This window comes from Lynx rufus, unplaced genomic scaffold (genome assembly GCF_022079265.1).
Source record: "Lynx rufus isolate CCGP_SWC_20201006 ecotype Redwood Valley unplaced genomic scaffold, mLynRuf1.p SCAF_13, whole genome shotgun sequence".
Lineage (NCBI taxonomy): Eukaryota > Metazoa > Chordata > Mammalia > Carnivora > Felidae > Lynx > Lynx rufus.
The window spans coordinates 62,037,913-62,053,285 of NW_025814827.1; the positions used below are offsets into that span (position 1 = coordinate 62,037,913).

The following is a 15,373-nucleotide window of genomic DNA, read 5'->3' on the forward strand; positions in this document are numbered from 1 at the left end:
CCGGAAGTAGATGCATCGATTGTAGCAAATGGCCACTCAGGTGGGGGATGTTGACAATGGTGGAGGCTGTGCATATGTGGGAGCAATTGGTATACAGGAAATCTCTGTACTTCCCTCTCATTTTCGCTGTAAACCTAAAACTGTTTTGAAAAATAAAGCATTAAAAAGAAGTTTGTTAAACTTTTAAAAAGCAGGCAGGCAGAGTACGTGTGGGTTGAGCATCCAGCTTCAGCTCAGGTCATGATCTCATGGTTCATGGGTCCAAGCCACACCTCAGGCCTTGCACTGGCAGTGTGGAGCCTGCTTCAGATCTTCTGTCTCCCTTTCTCTTTGCCCCTGCCCCGGTCATGCTCTGTCTCTTTCTCTCAAAAATAAATATATATAAAAAAAAAAAAAAAGTAGGCTGGCCTCTCCCTACCCTAATTTATGCTAGATAGTTCCTCTTACTTACTTTCCTGTTTGAGAGGGGGAAGTCAGGGGACATCTATGGAACTCTTCCCTTTCATCCAAGAATATATCACCTTCTGGAATATAGTTACTGTAGGTTTATATCCTCAGCATTATGATGTTGTTAAAGAAAATGATGTCCAGCTTATCCAGCTTATTTGATTACTGGGGTGCAAACGATGTGGGGTTTTTTTTGTATGTTCACTTACTTTGTAACTTTTAATATTCATACCAGAAGTACTATTTAGAAACAGGTTAAAACACAACAAAAATATTTTATATCTATCCACAGATATACAATTTCTGTTGTTTTCCATCCATTTATAAAGATTCAAGATTCCATCTGATACAATTTTCCATCAACCTGAAGAGAACATCCTTTATATTTTCTTACAGCACAGTTCCTCTGGTAATGAAACTTACAGTTTGTTTCTCTCAAAATGTTTTTATTTTACTTTCATCTTTCATGGATATATATCCCACCCATATTGATGGACTTTCTTTTTTTCTTGCAACATTTATTTTTTTTTAATTTTTTTAACATTTATTTATTTTTGAGGCAGAGAGAGACAGAGCATGAACGGGGGAGGGTCAGAGAGAGGGAGACACAGAATCTGAAACAGGCTCCAGGCTCTGAGCGGTCAGCACAGAGCCCGACGCGGGGCTCGAACTCACGGACCGCGAGATCGTGACCTGAGCCAAAGTCGGACGCTCAACCGACTGAGCCACCCAGGCGCCCCATCTTGCAACATTTAAAATATATTTTCCATTGTCTCCTATCTTGCTTTATTTCCAAAATGAAATCAGTGAGGAGTCAGCTATTATTTTCATTTTGTTCAGTTTATCTTCTTGTAATGTATCTTATTTCTGTGACTCCTTTTAAGATTTTTTTTTTCCTTTGGTTACCTGCAATTTGCTTATGATGTGTCCTGGTATAGTTTTCCTTGTTTTGAGCTTGGATTTATGTGTTGTTGTTTCTTTTATCACAAATGTGAAAAAATTTTGCCTTTATATCTGCTTTATAGACTTCTGCCAATACTCCGATTATATGCTTCTTAATATTTTTAGCTTCTAAATATTTTTCCACAGGTCACTGAGTTTTTGTTCACTTTTTTTCCCCATTTTCCCCTCTCTCCGCCAGAGTTTCAGTATGGTTAGTATCTGTTGCCCTGTTTCTACCTATAGGATAGCTGAAGTTCTTTCTTTGGATAACTCTCTTCTCCTGGTATTTCGCCTCATAAATTCAAGCCACCAGAGACTCTCTGCACTCCAGTCCATACTCTTCAGTTCATGTGTCATCTGGTTTTCTCTCCCTGTGCTATGCTTTACAAAGTGTCTCTGGAGCAGCAGTAGGGTTCATTTATTTTTTGTTCACGTTTCCCAAGGATCACAATACTGTGCTGCTTTTTTTTCCAATGTGTGAAATCTATGGTTATATATATTTTTGTACTTTTTTTTTTTTTGCTGCCTCTTGTGGAAAGGCTAGTTTAGTACTAGTTATTCCGTCACAAACAGAAGAGTAAGACCATTTCATTTGTTGAGACTGACAGTGCTTGTTCATAACAACCACATTAAATAGGAGATAAACTAGGTATAAGAGAAATCAAATCTATAAGAATATATTTTATTTAGGAAACTAGGTCTATTCTTTCTGGAAGAAGTCCATATTTTATATTTTCATTAATTAGAAATTGTGACTGGTTTTCTCCAGCCATTTTCATTGACATTTGAAACTACACGTAATTTATGAGAATTTTATTTATTTATTTATTTATTTATTTATTTATTTATTATTTGTTTAATGTTTATTTCTGAGAGAGAGCGAGTACAGGGGAGGGGCAGCAAGAAAGGGAGCCAGAGGATCCAAAGCAGGCTGTGTGTCTGAGAGCGGAGAGTTGGATACGGAGCTTAAACTCATTAACTGTGAGATAATGACCTCAGCTGAAGTTGGAGACTTAACCAACTGAGCCAACCAGGCACCCATAATTTATGAGAACTTTTAATTGCTTATGTATTGGTATTTTAATTTTTTTTTAAGAGAGAGAGCATGAGGTGGGGAGGGGCAGAGGGAGAGAGAAAGAGAGAGAGAGAGAGAGACAGAGAGAGAGAGAGAGAGAGAGAGAGAGAGAGAGAGAATATCTTAAGCAGGCTCCATGCCCCATGCCCAGCCCAATGTGGGGCTCGATTTCACGACCCTGAGATTATGACCTGAGCTGAAATCAAGAGTAGGACCTTCAGCTGATTGAACCACCCAGGGCCCCAGTATTTAAATTTTTGATGATTAATTTTAAGAACAAATACTTAAGATCAAATTGGAAAGTCAAAATGCCAAGATTTTTAAAATTATATTTGGATAAATATAAATGCATTAAGATTTTAAGAAAAGAAACAATGGAATTGTAATTATAGTACCTTTTGGGACTCACTGTCAAGAATTTTGATGACTGCTTTTCAAAAATTATCTGTAAAAATCCAATTTTAGGGGTGCCTGGGTGGCTCAGTCGGTTGGGCAGCCAACTATAGCTCAGGTCCTGATCTCATGGTCTGTGAGTTTGAGCCCCACATGGGGCTCTGTGCTGACTGCTCAGAGCCTGGAGCCTGCTTCCGAGTCTGTGTCTCTCGCTCGCTCTCTGCCCCTTCCTTGCTTGCTCTCTGTCTCTCTATCTCTCAAAAATAATAAACATTAAAAAAATTTAAAAAAATCCAATTTTATATTATAAAATATTCTAATTTTTAAGGAGCTCAGAGCATTTGTGGTGCATTTTTAGCATTTTTGTTTTTGAGAAAAAGAGCTTTTATTTGCAGTTAAATTGTAGTATGTTCAAGATAGTTTGTAAAGATGAATAAAATTTTATTAATGATTAATTACTTTCAAATACACCACAAAGTTAGCAATAACAAATGTTGTCTATTATTGTTTCTACTCAGTAAATTGAAATGCTTTCAAATCGTTAAGTATATCTTTAATCTTTGAACTGACAAGATTTCTTTCAGGGTTATGGGGAACTTTCATGACTCCTACCCTCCAATCTGGGCTGAATGTCACTTTTTTTATGCGTCCATGGAGCACCCTGGACATATTTCAAAAATAGCACATAATTTACAGAATTGTAATAATCTGTTGGTTTCTTTGTTTTCCCTTTTGATTTTAAATCCCACAAGGCCATGAATGGTATATTTTTTATCCTGGTGTCAATTGTAGCCTGCAATACAGAGTAGATATTTTATACTTGTTTGTTAAGTAAACAAATGAGTAAATTGCTTCTGTACTGCAATTTGCATCAAAGGATTATTCCAGTGGGAATGTGGACATTAGTGAAATGATTGGATGCTAACACTACATTTTGTGTCTTTTCTTACAGGCTCTTAAATCTGATCTACAATGGAAAAATTTCTTTTTTATCTGTTTTTCATTGGCATAGCAGTGAGAGCTCAGATCTGTCCAAAGCGTTGTGTCTGTCAGATTTTGTCTCCTAATCTCGCAACCCTTTGTGCCAAGAAAGGGCTTTTATTTGTTCCACCAAACATCGACAGAAGAACTGTGGAGCTGCGGTTGGCAGACAATTTTGTTACAAATATTAAAAGGAAAGATTTTGCCAATATGACCAGCTTGGTGGACCTGACTCTATCCAGGAATACAATAAGTTTTATCACACCTCATGCTTTTGCTGACTTGCGAAATTTGAGGGCATTGCATTTGAATAGCAACAGATTGACTAAAATTACAAACGATATGTTCAGTGGGCTTTCCAATCTCCATCATTTGATACTGAACAACAATCAGCTGACTTTAATCTCTTCTACAGCATTTGATGATGTCTTTGCCCTTGAGGAGCTGGACCTGTCCTACAATAATTTAGAAACGATTCCTTGGGATGCAGTTGAAAAGATGGTTAGCTTGCACACCCTTAGTTTGGATCATAATATGATTGATAATATTCCCAAAGGGACTTTCTCCCACTTGCACAAGATGACTCGGCTTGATGTAACATCAAATAAATTGCAGAAGCTACCACCTGATCCTCTCTTTCAGCGAGCTCAGGTACTAGCAACCTCAGGAATAATCAGCCCATCAACTTTTGCATTAAGTTTCGGTGGAAACCCTTTGCATTGCAATTGTGAATTGTTGTGGTTGAGACGTCTGTCCAGAGAAGATGACCTAGAGACTTGTGCTTCTCCAGCACTTTTAACTGGCCGCTATTTTTGGTCAATTCCTGAGGAAGAGTTTTTATGTGAACCTCCTCTCATTACTCGTCATACGCATGAGATGAGAGTGCTGGAAGGTCAAAGGGCAACCCTGAGGTGCAAAGCCAGGGGGGACCCTGAACCTGCAATTCACTGGATTTCTCCTGAAGGGAAGCTTATTTCAAATGCAACAAGATCTCTGGTGTATGATAACGGAACACTTGATATTCTTATCACGACTGTGAAGGATACAGGTGCTTTTACCTGCATTGCTTCCAATCCTGCTGGGGAAGCAACACAAACAGTGGATCTTCATATAATTAAGCTCCCTCACTTACTCAACAGTACAAACCATATCCACGAGCCTGATCCTGGTTCTTCAGATATCTCAACTTCTACGAAGTCAGGTTCTAATGCAAGCAGTAGTAATGGTGATCCTAAAATGAGTCAAGATAAAATTGTAGTAGCAGAAGCGACATCATCCACGGCACTACTTAAATTTAATTTTCAAAGAAATATTCCTGGAATACGTATGTTCCAAATCCAGTATAATGGTACTTATGATGACACCCTTGTTTACAGGTAAGAAAAATTAACCAGATTTTTGTACTTACCATGCACTCAATGTAGGGCTTGTTAATGTGCTACTGATTTGTTTTTTTAATTGGCAGTGCTACCCTGTGTTGTGATTACAGCACTCCGTTGTTTAAAGTGTGTAATATAAGGTTTGTGAAAGGTGATCACCTGTGGGGCAATATTTTGAATGGTGTTATTTGTAGAGTTCAAATTTATATTTAATATGATGCTTACTTACTTTCTTTCCCCTCATCTAAGAGATGTGACTATCAGAGAGAGAACAAGACTGATTTATTTTACAAATTCAAAAACATACCAGAACTTACACATCCACATGAGTGTTCTTTCCTTCAAGGAAGTCACGTTGGGAGGCTATACCATTACCCCAATGATGCTGGCATTGCTCAAAGCACTTTTGGAATTATCTTTAGAACCTTCGTCATACTATTTTGAATATCCTCAGTGGTGGCAAATCTTCGTCTTTTGAGGGTGAATTTGAATTTTGGAAACAAGCAAAAGCCATTTGGAGCCAAGTCTTATGAATAAGGTGGGTGATCAAGATGGGTATTGCCATTTTTGGTCAAAAATAGGATGTAACTATAAAATAATGAGACTGATTTTTTTGGGTGATTGAATAATGTGCATGTGTATTGTTTCATGTACACTGGTTCTTAAGACAGTTCCAAAGAGAGTTTATCAATATTTTGAGCAGTGAAAGTGTCACTAAAGTTAAATATGTAATCTCCTCATAATAACTTTGATAGAGAATTTGCATCTGACTATAGGCTTTCTGGTATGTTTTTCTAAAGTTCAGCCTCATTGATTTATAGTCACATCTTGTCCAGTTTTCAGTTGGAAATATACATTTTTACCTCTTCATAAATTTCACTCATGATAGACTATTATTACTCCTAGGACACGATGCAAAATCATGGTTTTGAAATATACATATATATGTATCTTCTACATATATATATATATATATATATATATCTTCAAGCTTTTCTGAAATGAGATCAGCTCAATTCTTACATACTCAGATGAACTCTTGAAGATAATTTGATTTTCATTCATGTATGGAAATGAGAGAACTTTTTTTTTTTAAAATGAACATGGACTGGTAGAAAAAAACAAGACTGGCCCAGCTAGCCATATGATCAATTCTAGGCAAAGTTCTACATGGCTGAGTTTTAATTTCCCCATCTTTAAAAGCAAGAGATTAAAGTAAATGGTTTCTAAAATCCTTCTCATCACTAAATGTATGGTCATGTAGACTATGATGCATGCATAAAGTAGTTTGTCCTTCTTATACTCAGCTCTTTACCTAGGCTATCCATTATGTATCCCTTTGTCAAAGAAGAGTGTACATCTCTGTCCCTCACCTTCCTGTAGCTAATATATATATTAACTTGCCTCTATCTATCATCTATCTATCTATCTATCTCTATATATCTATGTATCTATTGCATATATATAGATATATGCAATATGTCAGTTTCTAGTTTCCAAATTCTAATATTTTAATCCTACCATGACAAGTAAATTCTATGTGACCTTCAGAAAGTTGCTTGAATTTCATGACTGCAAAGCTTGTCATGAATAAAATAGTAATGATGCCTACCTCATATAATAATTGTAAGAATAAAATTATGGTGTTCCAGAAAAAAAAGAATAAAAATAATAAAATTATGGTGTAAATAATGTGCTTAGTAATGCCTGGTATTTATCATGCACTTACTAAATAATAGTGATTTTAATCAGAAATAAATACTCTGGCCTAAAAGTTGCCTGGTTCATTAGAACACATTGTCTAGGTTGTATAACAGATTACTATTGCCAAGTTTTAAAATTTTCTAAAAAATTTTTTCAGAGAAAATATATAGTTTCAAGCATTTTTTTTTTCTAAATGAAATCTCAGTTTAGGTCATATCTGGTTGCTACTAAAAAAAATGTGGGAAAAAAAAGCATCCACAGAAGAGTTTGTGATATAATGAATTTAGAGATGTCTGTAATGTTTATCAAACTTTAGAAACTGTGTTCTGAAGGTAATTTCATCAGCCCACAATGGGCAGAACAAAGGATTTATACTCTGGTCAACAGCATTGCCCTGTTCATGTTTTTAGGATAATATTACTCATGCATTTTCATCAACCTCATTTATAGATAAAAACATACTGGGAACCAAGTGTTGAAGACAAAAGAAGAGGGCTGAAATGTGTAAATGAAGTATTTTAATCTTAGTAATTATCTTAGTTATTAAAGATAGATTTACTGGATACCATTCCATAGCAGCTTATAACTGATTTGGAAAATAAATACTCTGAAATGCATTTCCATTCTGGTTTCTAATGTGATTGTCAGTGTTTTCCCTTCCTTCAAATTGGCTTTTAGTCACAGAGGTGTTGTAAGTGCTAAATGGATTTGTTTAGTAGTCAGATAATGTCACAGTCACACCTTTCAAAAGCAATTTGTCATAAATGATTTTTTAGCAGTGGCTTTTATTAGGAGTTCTGCTTTGCCAAGCAATGTAATTAGTAAGCTTGTCAAGGAATGGCACAGGCACCATTAATATAATGCAGAATCCAACAATGAGTCTTAACCATTTTAACTAGGTAAATGTAAGATTAGATCATTTCCCCATATTTCATATCTGTTATAAGTATGCTTATCTTAATGAATCCTGAAATGAAACAGAACTGAAGTCATAACGCCTGTGTGTTTATATGTTTTGTTTCTTATATTAACGCAAATTCCATTGTCCCTCAGAATGATACCTCCCACGAGCAAAACTTTTCTTGTCAATAACCTGGCTGCTGGAACTATGTATGACCTGTGTGTCTTGGCAATATATGATGATGGCATCACTTCGCTCACTGCCACGAGAGTCGTGGGTTGCATCCAGTTTACTACGGAACAAGATTATGTGCGATGCCACTTCATGCAGTCCCAGTTTTTGGGAGGCACCATGATTATTATTATTGGTGGAATAATTGTAGCATCTGTGCTGGTTTTCATCATCATCCTAATGATCCGGTATAAGGTTTGCAACAATAATGGGCAACACAAGGTCACCAAGGTCAGCAATGTCTACTCTCAAACTAATGGGGCTCAAATCCAAGGCTGTAGTGTAACGCTGCCCCAGTCCATGTCCAAACAAGCTGTGGGACATGAAGAGAATGCCCAGTGTTGTAAAGTTGCCAATGACAATGTGATACAATCTTCGGAAACTTGTTCAAGTCAGGACTCCTCTACCACTACCTCTGCTTTGCCTCCTACCTGGACTTCAAGCACTTCTGTGTCCCAGAAGCAGAAAAGAAAGACTGGCACAAAGCCAAGTACCGAACCACAGAATGAAGCCGTCACAAATGTTGAGTCCCAAAACACTAACAGGAACAACTCAACTGCATTGCAGTTAGCTAGTCGACCTCCTGATTCTGTCACAGAGGGGCCCACATCTAAAAGAGCACATTCAAAGCCAAGTAAGTTTCTCACTTTGCCTGCTGAGAGATCCAGAGCAAGGCACAGGTACTCCCTGAATGGAGGAGTAAAGGAATACTATTGTTATATTAACTCACTGAACACACGTGGACTGTGTTCTCAAAGAAGCATGTCTATGAATGCCATGTTAATTCAGTCCCACAGTTCTGATGGGCATAGTGGAAAAACAACTCTTTCAAATTCTGAGTGGATATCGGAAAGCACTGTGTAACCTAGTATTTCTTTTTAATGAAAAAGTGATTTGAAAACTCACATAGGAAATTGGAATTTGAAATTCCAGTTTTGTTTTTCTGATACATGGCTACTAGAGCCAAGATGTATAAACCTTCCAGGTATAGCTTAATACATGAAGGTAACATATATGAAGTAGTTAGGGATAAAACGTGACAGAGCAGCAGTGCCTTCTATTCTAGGGCTGGCTTCTAGGTTCTACAATAGCAGAACACTAAATAAAGGTTATCATCAGACAAAAAATGTCTTGCCTATATAAATAATGATATTTTCTCCACTCTTACAAAGGCTCACTCATGGCTGATAAATATTTTTCAATGAGTAGATTGTATTTTTTTTTCAAGGACAATGGTGTTTCTTTTCAGGCAGATATTATAAAGAACAACTCTGTGTTGTTACGGTACTTAAAATACTCAATAAGTATATCCAGACAGTGTTAACATAAGTATGCTTCTAAACAACATTCTTGGTTCAGGTGCCTTAATGGTCTTATGGTATTTCTCACCCATGCCATAGCTTTATGCCATAGCCATAGTGGGAAGCAAAAGAAAATGCAATTGATTTTGCATTTATCAAAAAAATCTAGTTCAGTTTTATGTCACATGCCACAATTTTATATGCTGCTACCCGGGCATGTGAAGGTGTTTTTGTTCATTTGGTACACATTTGCAGAATGAGTGAATTTTATGTTTTTCTTAATGTAAGTTAAAAAGAGAGACAAAAAAAAAAGACTGCCTTATCAAAGGAAGGTTTATGTTTATCACTAAGTAAGATAAAAAATCCTTTTAATGGAATTCTTATTACATTTATAAGCAATATAAAGGCATTGCTCATTAACCAAATGGTGATTTCATTTTTCCCTTCTGCCTATAATTCTCAATTTGAATGTTTCTCTCTTAGAGTAAATGTATTCATTTTAACCTAAACCTGTGATGAAATTTAATTAGATATCATGCAGCTTAGTGCATCATTAAATCATGCAGCTTAATTTATCATTAAAAATGTTTAAATTTAAGGGCACCCAGGTGACTCAGTCAATTAAGTGTCCAACTCTTGGTTTTGGCCTGGGTCATGGTCTCAATGTTTGTGGGATTGAACCCCATGTTGGGGTCTGTGCTGACAGTGCAGAGCCTGCTTGGAATTCTCTCTCTCCTTCTTTCTCTGCCCCTCCCCACTTTGCTCTGTCACTGTCAGAAATAAACATTTAAAAATTTTTAATTTAGTCAGACAATAATGTTGCTTTTTGATAAATGGCATTCCTGGACATTCACTGAAATCAAGGTCTATAGATAAATGTTCCTATTTACTCATTGAAAGTCTTACATTATATGGCAACTTGATGGTAGTTTTTAAAGATTGGTAAATGGAGGTTAATATTAAGAGGTTTCTTGATGTATGAAGTGGGAGGTTGAGAATGAGGCTCATGTGAGAACCTTGCACAACAAAAAAAAATTAGCCATAATATAATAAGATATGCATTTTATTTATATAACATACTCCATGAGAGTAAGTTAAACACAAAGTTTATTATCTCTTACAAATCATTTTAAACATTAAAACACAGATAAGGAATGGTAGTCATTAGTTTAATTTCCTTCTACTAGAGGCATATATAAAAATGTCAGTTAATTTTAACTTGACAGAGGCACACCTTATAGATGATTTATCATGATTACATTCAAAAGCAGGTAAAATTAAAGCAGTTCGAGATTATTCTCCGTGCAAGTCTTGAAAGAAATTATCTAATGTGCTAGTACCAGCTTAGATGTTTCATAAATGCCTTCTTTGCCCCAGTTCCCTTTCTAATGTTTGCCTTTCACATTTCTAAAGTCTAATCAGCTTTCATGGGTCAGTTGTATAGTTCTTTGAGGAATAAATGAGATTACATGTGTAGTCGTATTTTGTAAAATCAAAAGCATTACTCAGAGCAAAGTGTATCTCCCACACAATTTCTGTAATCATGCTCTGATCCCAATTTAACATTTCTAATTAACTTCAAATAATTCTTCAAAAGGTGCTGAATGACAAAAGCATATCACTTTTCCCTTTCTTAGTTTTTACCTACATGGTATTAAAAAGTCCAGAATATATAAAGGCTTTCAGACTTAAAAAAATTAATCCCCAAAAAGAGATCTCTGGTATTATGAAGGTTACAGTCAAGGGGACTCTGAAATCATGCATAAAGGCCACAGTGTAACATATCTACTCTAAGCTACTGATTAACTTATTTTATATTTTTCATTTGCCTGTATTTTTTAAAATCAGTTCCCTGCTTATGTTTCAAATGAAACTTTAATTAAATATCTCTTATTTCTTATAAACATTTAGAACTCTATAACATCTAATCATGTGAAATTTATTCTGTTTGACTAAAGCCATTGAAACCATTTAATTTTTATTAGCTTTACAAGACTATTTTCAGGGTGTATTAACCAAATGCTTGAACACTTGTTTTTAGAAGCGTTGAGAAGGCCTTATGTTTCTGCCTTTTCAAAAAGTTTATATTTTGAGAGAACAATGAAAGATTGGCCTATCGAGAGGGTCAAATGTTTTTGTTTACAACTATATGAAAAACTTTTCCACCAGGGCAATTTCAGTGTGAAGTGACTGAAAAATAAATCGTTGGGATGGTTGGAGGTTATTGAAGGTACCTGGTATAATGTCTGAAACACAGTAGTTACTCGAGTGAATGAATGGATAGATAAATAAATGAATGAATGGGGCCAGAGACGAAGGTGCAGTAATAAGAATTTTGATTATATGCACAATGGAGATTTGTGATCTGGCTATTTTATTACTATAAGCAAGAAATTCTATCTCTTACTATTTTTCTTTCTGTTATTTCTTGCATTTCCCATTTAACCAGCTATACATATGCAATCCAAAGCATATGATTTGCTGTTGTTGATTATGTATAGGTTGTATACATTGATTTTACTTCTTTGTTCTCAATTACTTTTTTTTTTATTTTTAGCCATTCTACACTGTGATTTCAGGTTGTTCAATATGAAAACTAACAAAAAATGTATTTGCAGATATTTGCTCTAAACATTTCTCTTTAATTATACGTCTTCCTGTGTTGTTTTTGTTTCTTTTGGATAATTGTCCCCCAATTCAAAAATGCCCCCAACTATTATTAAAGTAGGTCTTTTGATTTAATATATGTAATTTCTGAACATCACAAAAGGATAATGAGGCATCCAAAGCTTCCTCAAAATCCTAAGCGGAAACAAAGTTTGGTTTGATGAATATCATTTATTTTTACACTACAAAAAGATTAGAACAGAGGTGCATTAAATAAATAACTTAAATTAGATACAGTAATACCTTCACGGTGGCTAATTTATTCCTGAATTATTTTTTAAACTATTAAATGCAGTTACTTAGGTTGAGGTTATAGCAAGTATTTTATGCTTTCAGACAGTTGATTTTAGGAGCTCTGTAGATATATTTTACTAAAAATGTTTCAGAATATATGTTGAGAATTATTATAAGCTATTTATAAACATCATAAATCTATTACCTGAATGATACATGCTTTCTCCATAAGAATTGAGAAATTAAAAAAAAATTAAATGTATTCCACTTATCTATAGGAATCTCTTTTTAGCTTTTCTTGAGAAGTGTTTCCTGCTTCAATTTAAAGCACTCAGGAGGTACTTACTTCCAAACTAAATTTTAACTGTTTTATTTGCTTGTATTATTACTAAGGGGAAACTAAATATTTCATTTTTAAAAGTAAAAACCTAGAGCAATTATCACAAAATCCACAACAATTGCCTCTTAGTTTCTGAATTTTACTATTTCCCCCGTGTTATTCACAATACTAAGCTTAATAATAATCATTTAAATGCCAATAGTCTAAAAAATGTCGAAAACATAAAGTATCTTACTGTGCATAGAATGAGAAGGTAAATGGGACATTTTTTCAAGGATTGAAGATCTGAACCCATTTTCTTCTTGGTGTGACAAAATCCTACTTCTATTTTATGATGCTAAGAAAGCAGTATTTACCATATTAAACAGAATGAAGGCTACTTATGCTTTCCCTTGCTCAGTCTTCCCTTGTGTTTCAGGAAGCGTCCAGTCTTTCTTCTTTAACAGTGAATGTGGATGCTTCTGCCTGTGAGTGTTTGTGGCATTTTGGGGAAAGGACTTCAGCACAGAGATAGGCTGGATGGGAAAAGGATTTTTTTCTTATCCTCCTTAGTTGATGATGATAACCGTCATCATTATATAATCATTATTATTATCATTACTATTATTTACCTTATAATGTTTGTGAGTTAAGTGTCCGTTGAGTTAAATTTATGGATAAGAAATAGCTTGTTTTTAAAATTTCATACAGAAAAGGAAAATACCCAAAATGTATGACAGGAATTTTGTGATAGTTTCAGAGCTCTGTCTTTTCAGATTACTCAGTCCTTTTCATCCCATACTAGAAAAGTGCGTGCTGGAACTACGAATACATTGAGTTTTGTCAAGTTTGGGGTTGTTTGTTTGCTTGCTTTTTGCAACAAAAACAATCCTTGTCGCAGTACAGAAGATCACTTAATAGAGGAAGAATGGTATAAGTATTACTGTGATGGAGTCATCCTAAAAATGTGGTATTGTCTGAAGTGAGACATATATAACTGGGAGTCTGTTTAAGTATGAAATTAGCTTATTAAATTATGGTGTTAATGTATTTGCAATTTTATCAAATATTACAAATAGTCCATGTAGCAAGTAGTATACTATTGTCTTCTGATTTTGTCAGCTATTTCAAAGTCAAATTTAGGATCTAAATTTCACCTTGATAAAACACATACACAGTATATACTTATGTATCTAATATATAGATATACTAATATGTATGCTTATCAAATTAATCCATTAAAATCAGAATTTTGCGTCCTGCAACATGGATTGTAATTAATGTAGCAAAATTATATTTAAATGGGCTGGCTGCCAGAGTACTTATCCCAGAACAACTGCACAAACTATACTTCTTATTTATAAGATTACAATGGAATATAAGCTCTCTAGTAGAAATTTATTTTTCTGAACTTCCTAATGATCTCTACAACTTGTCTAATTTCCTCCACTCTTTTCAAGAAGGTTACTGTTGATGAATTTTAAAAATTAGCAAATTTTTTTTTCAAATATATTCAGAGAAGGTCATGAAGTCCCTTTCATTTTGTGTTTGGAAAGTGGATGTACATTTGATCTTGCCTGAAACATGAACTAGGTAGATACTGTGATTCTGTTCCAGAGTATGTCCAATAAATTATTCAACTAACATGAGGGCTTATGAAATAGATTGTGTTGGCTCTACCATAATGTAATTTACTAAACATTTTTTCCTGTATAATGTGAACATGTCTTATTATTGTTTTAATGTAAAACCTAATCTCCAGAGGCCATTATAAATTTCTATGAATATTTGTGTTTGAGGTTCTATAAAAAATATTTTGTACTGTTCTCTTCACACTCACCTAAGAACCCTGAAAATAACTTTTTCCTGATTTTTTTCTTATCATTGTGTCACTTCTTAATGACTAGGAGTATTTGTCTAAAAAGAGAACATTTGGAAAGAAATAGAATGTGTGTTATGCAGGGCTATGTAATGGTATTAAACACTTACAGCCAATTGGAACATACATGTGGACATGTAAAGACAGAATGTTTACATATAGACCATTAGTGTTTTACATGAAGATAAATGGGTACTTCATAAAACATGATAGTATTTTGGGAGCTATTGAATAATGATTATCATAAATGATTATTTAATAGTCTGCATGTTGAACATGGTGAAGCTATGTTTCCTATTTTGGATTCTCTTCCTTGGTGTATCTTTTATTATTAATCATATGCAACTCTAGCTGAAATGTTAACTTTGAGTAGGGAAAATTGAGTAGAAGCCTGATTCTCTTCCTGAACTCTTTCTGGAAAGTTGCATTACATAATTTCTCACTTTAGCAACTAGGACAATATTTTTAAATTTCTACGTATATATCAGGAAGTAGTCATAGACAATTATAAAGTCAATTGCAATTAGTCCAAGAACTGGTAAGTTAAAAAAATTAGATAAATCTTTATTAAGAGAAATCTTACCAAGATTTCAGTAAGAAGAGTTTTAGGGTCTGTTTCTTAAAACTTGAATTTGTGTATTTGTTTATGACACTGAAAATTTTATTCCCAGATGCTTTGCTGACTAATGTTGACCAGATTGTCCAGGAAACACAGGTGAGATTTTTGTTACCTGTCTCATAATTCAGCACTTAAGTGGGTATATTCTGTTATAAATAAAATTTTAAATGTTTTTTGCAAGTTTATGTAACTCCTTGAAATTTTCCATTAGAATTTACTCAATGCTCAATGATACAAAGTAAAATTCAGTTTGGTTAAATAGATTTCCAGTTATTAAACTTCGACATATTTCTGGTTAACT

The 15,373-nt window shown here is 34.5% G+C and overlaps 1 protein-coding gene across 1 annotated transcript; it reads left to right on the forward strand.

The window, feature by feature from the left end:
• Positions 1-3,829: 3,829 nt before the first annotated feature.
• On the forward strand, positions 3,830-15,195 carry LRFN5 (leucine rich repeat and fibronectin type III domain containing 5). The gene is made up of 3 exons (XM_047074698.1): positions 3,830-5,214; positions 7,975-8,687; positions 15,125-15,195. The coding sequence occupies exons 1-3, from the start codon at positions 3,830-3,832 to the stop codon at positions 15,193-15,195; spliced, it is 2,169 nt and encodes a 722-aa protein (XP_046930654.1).
• Positions 15,196-15,373: the final 178 nt, after the last annotated feature.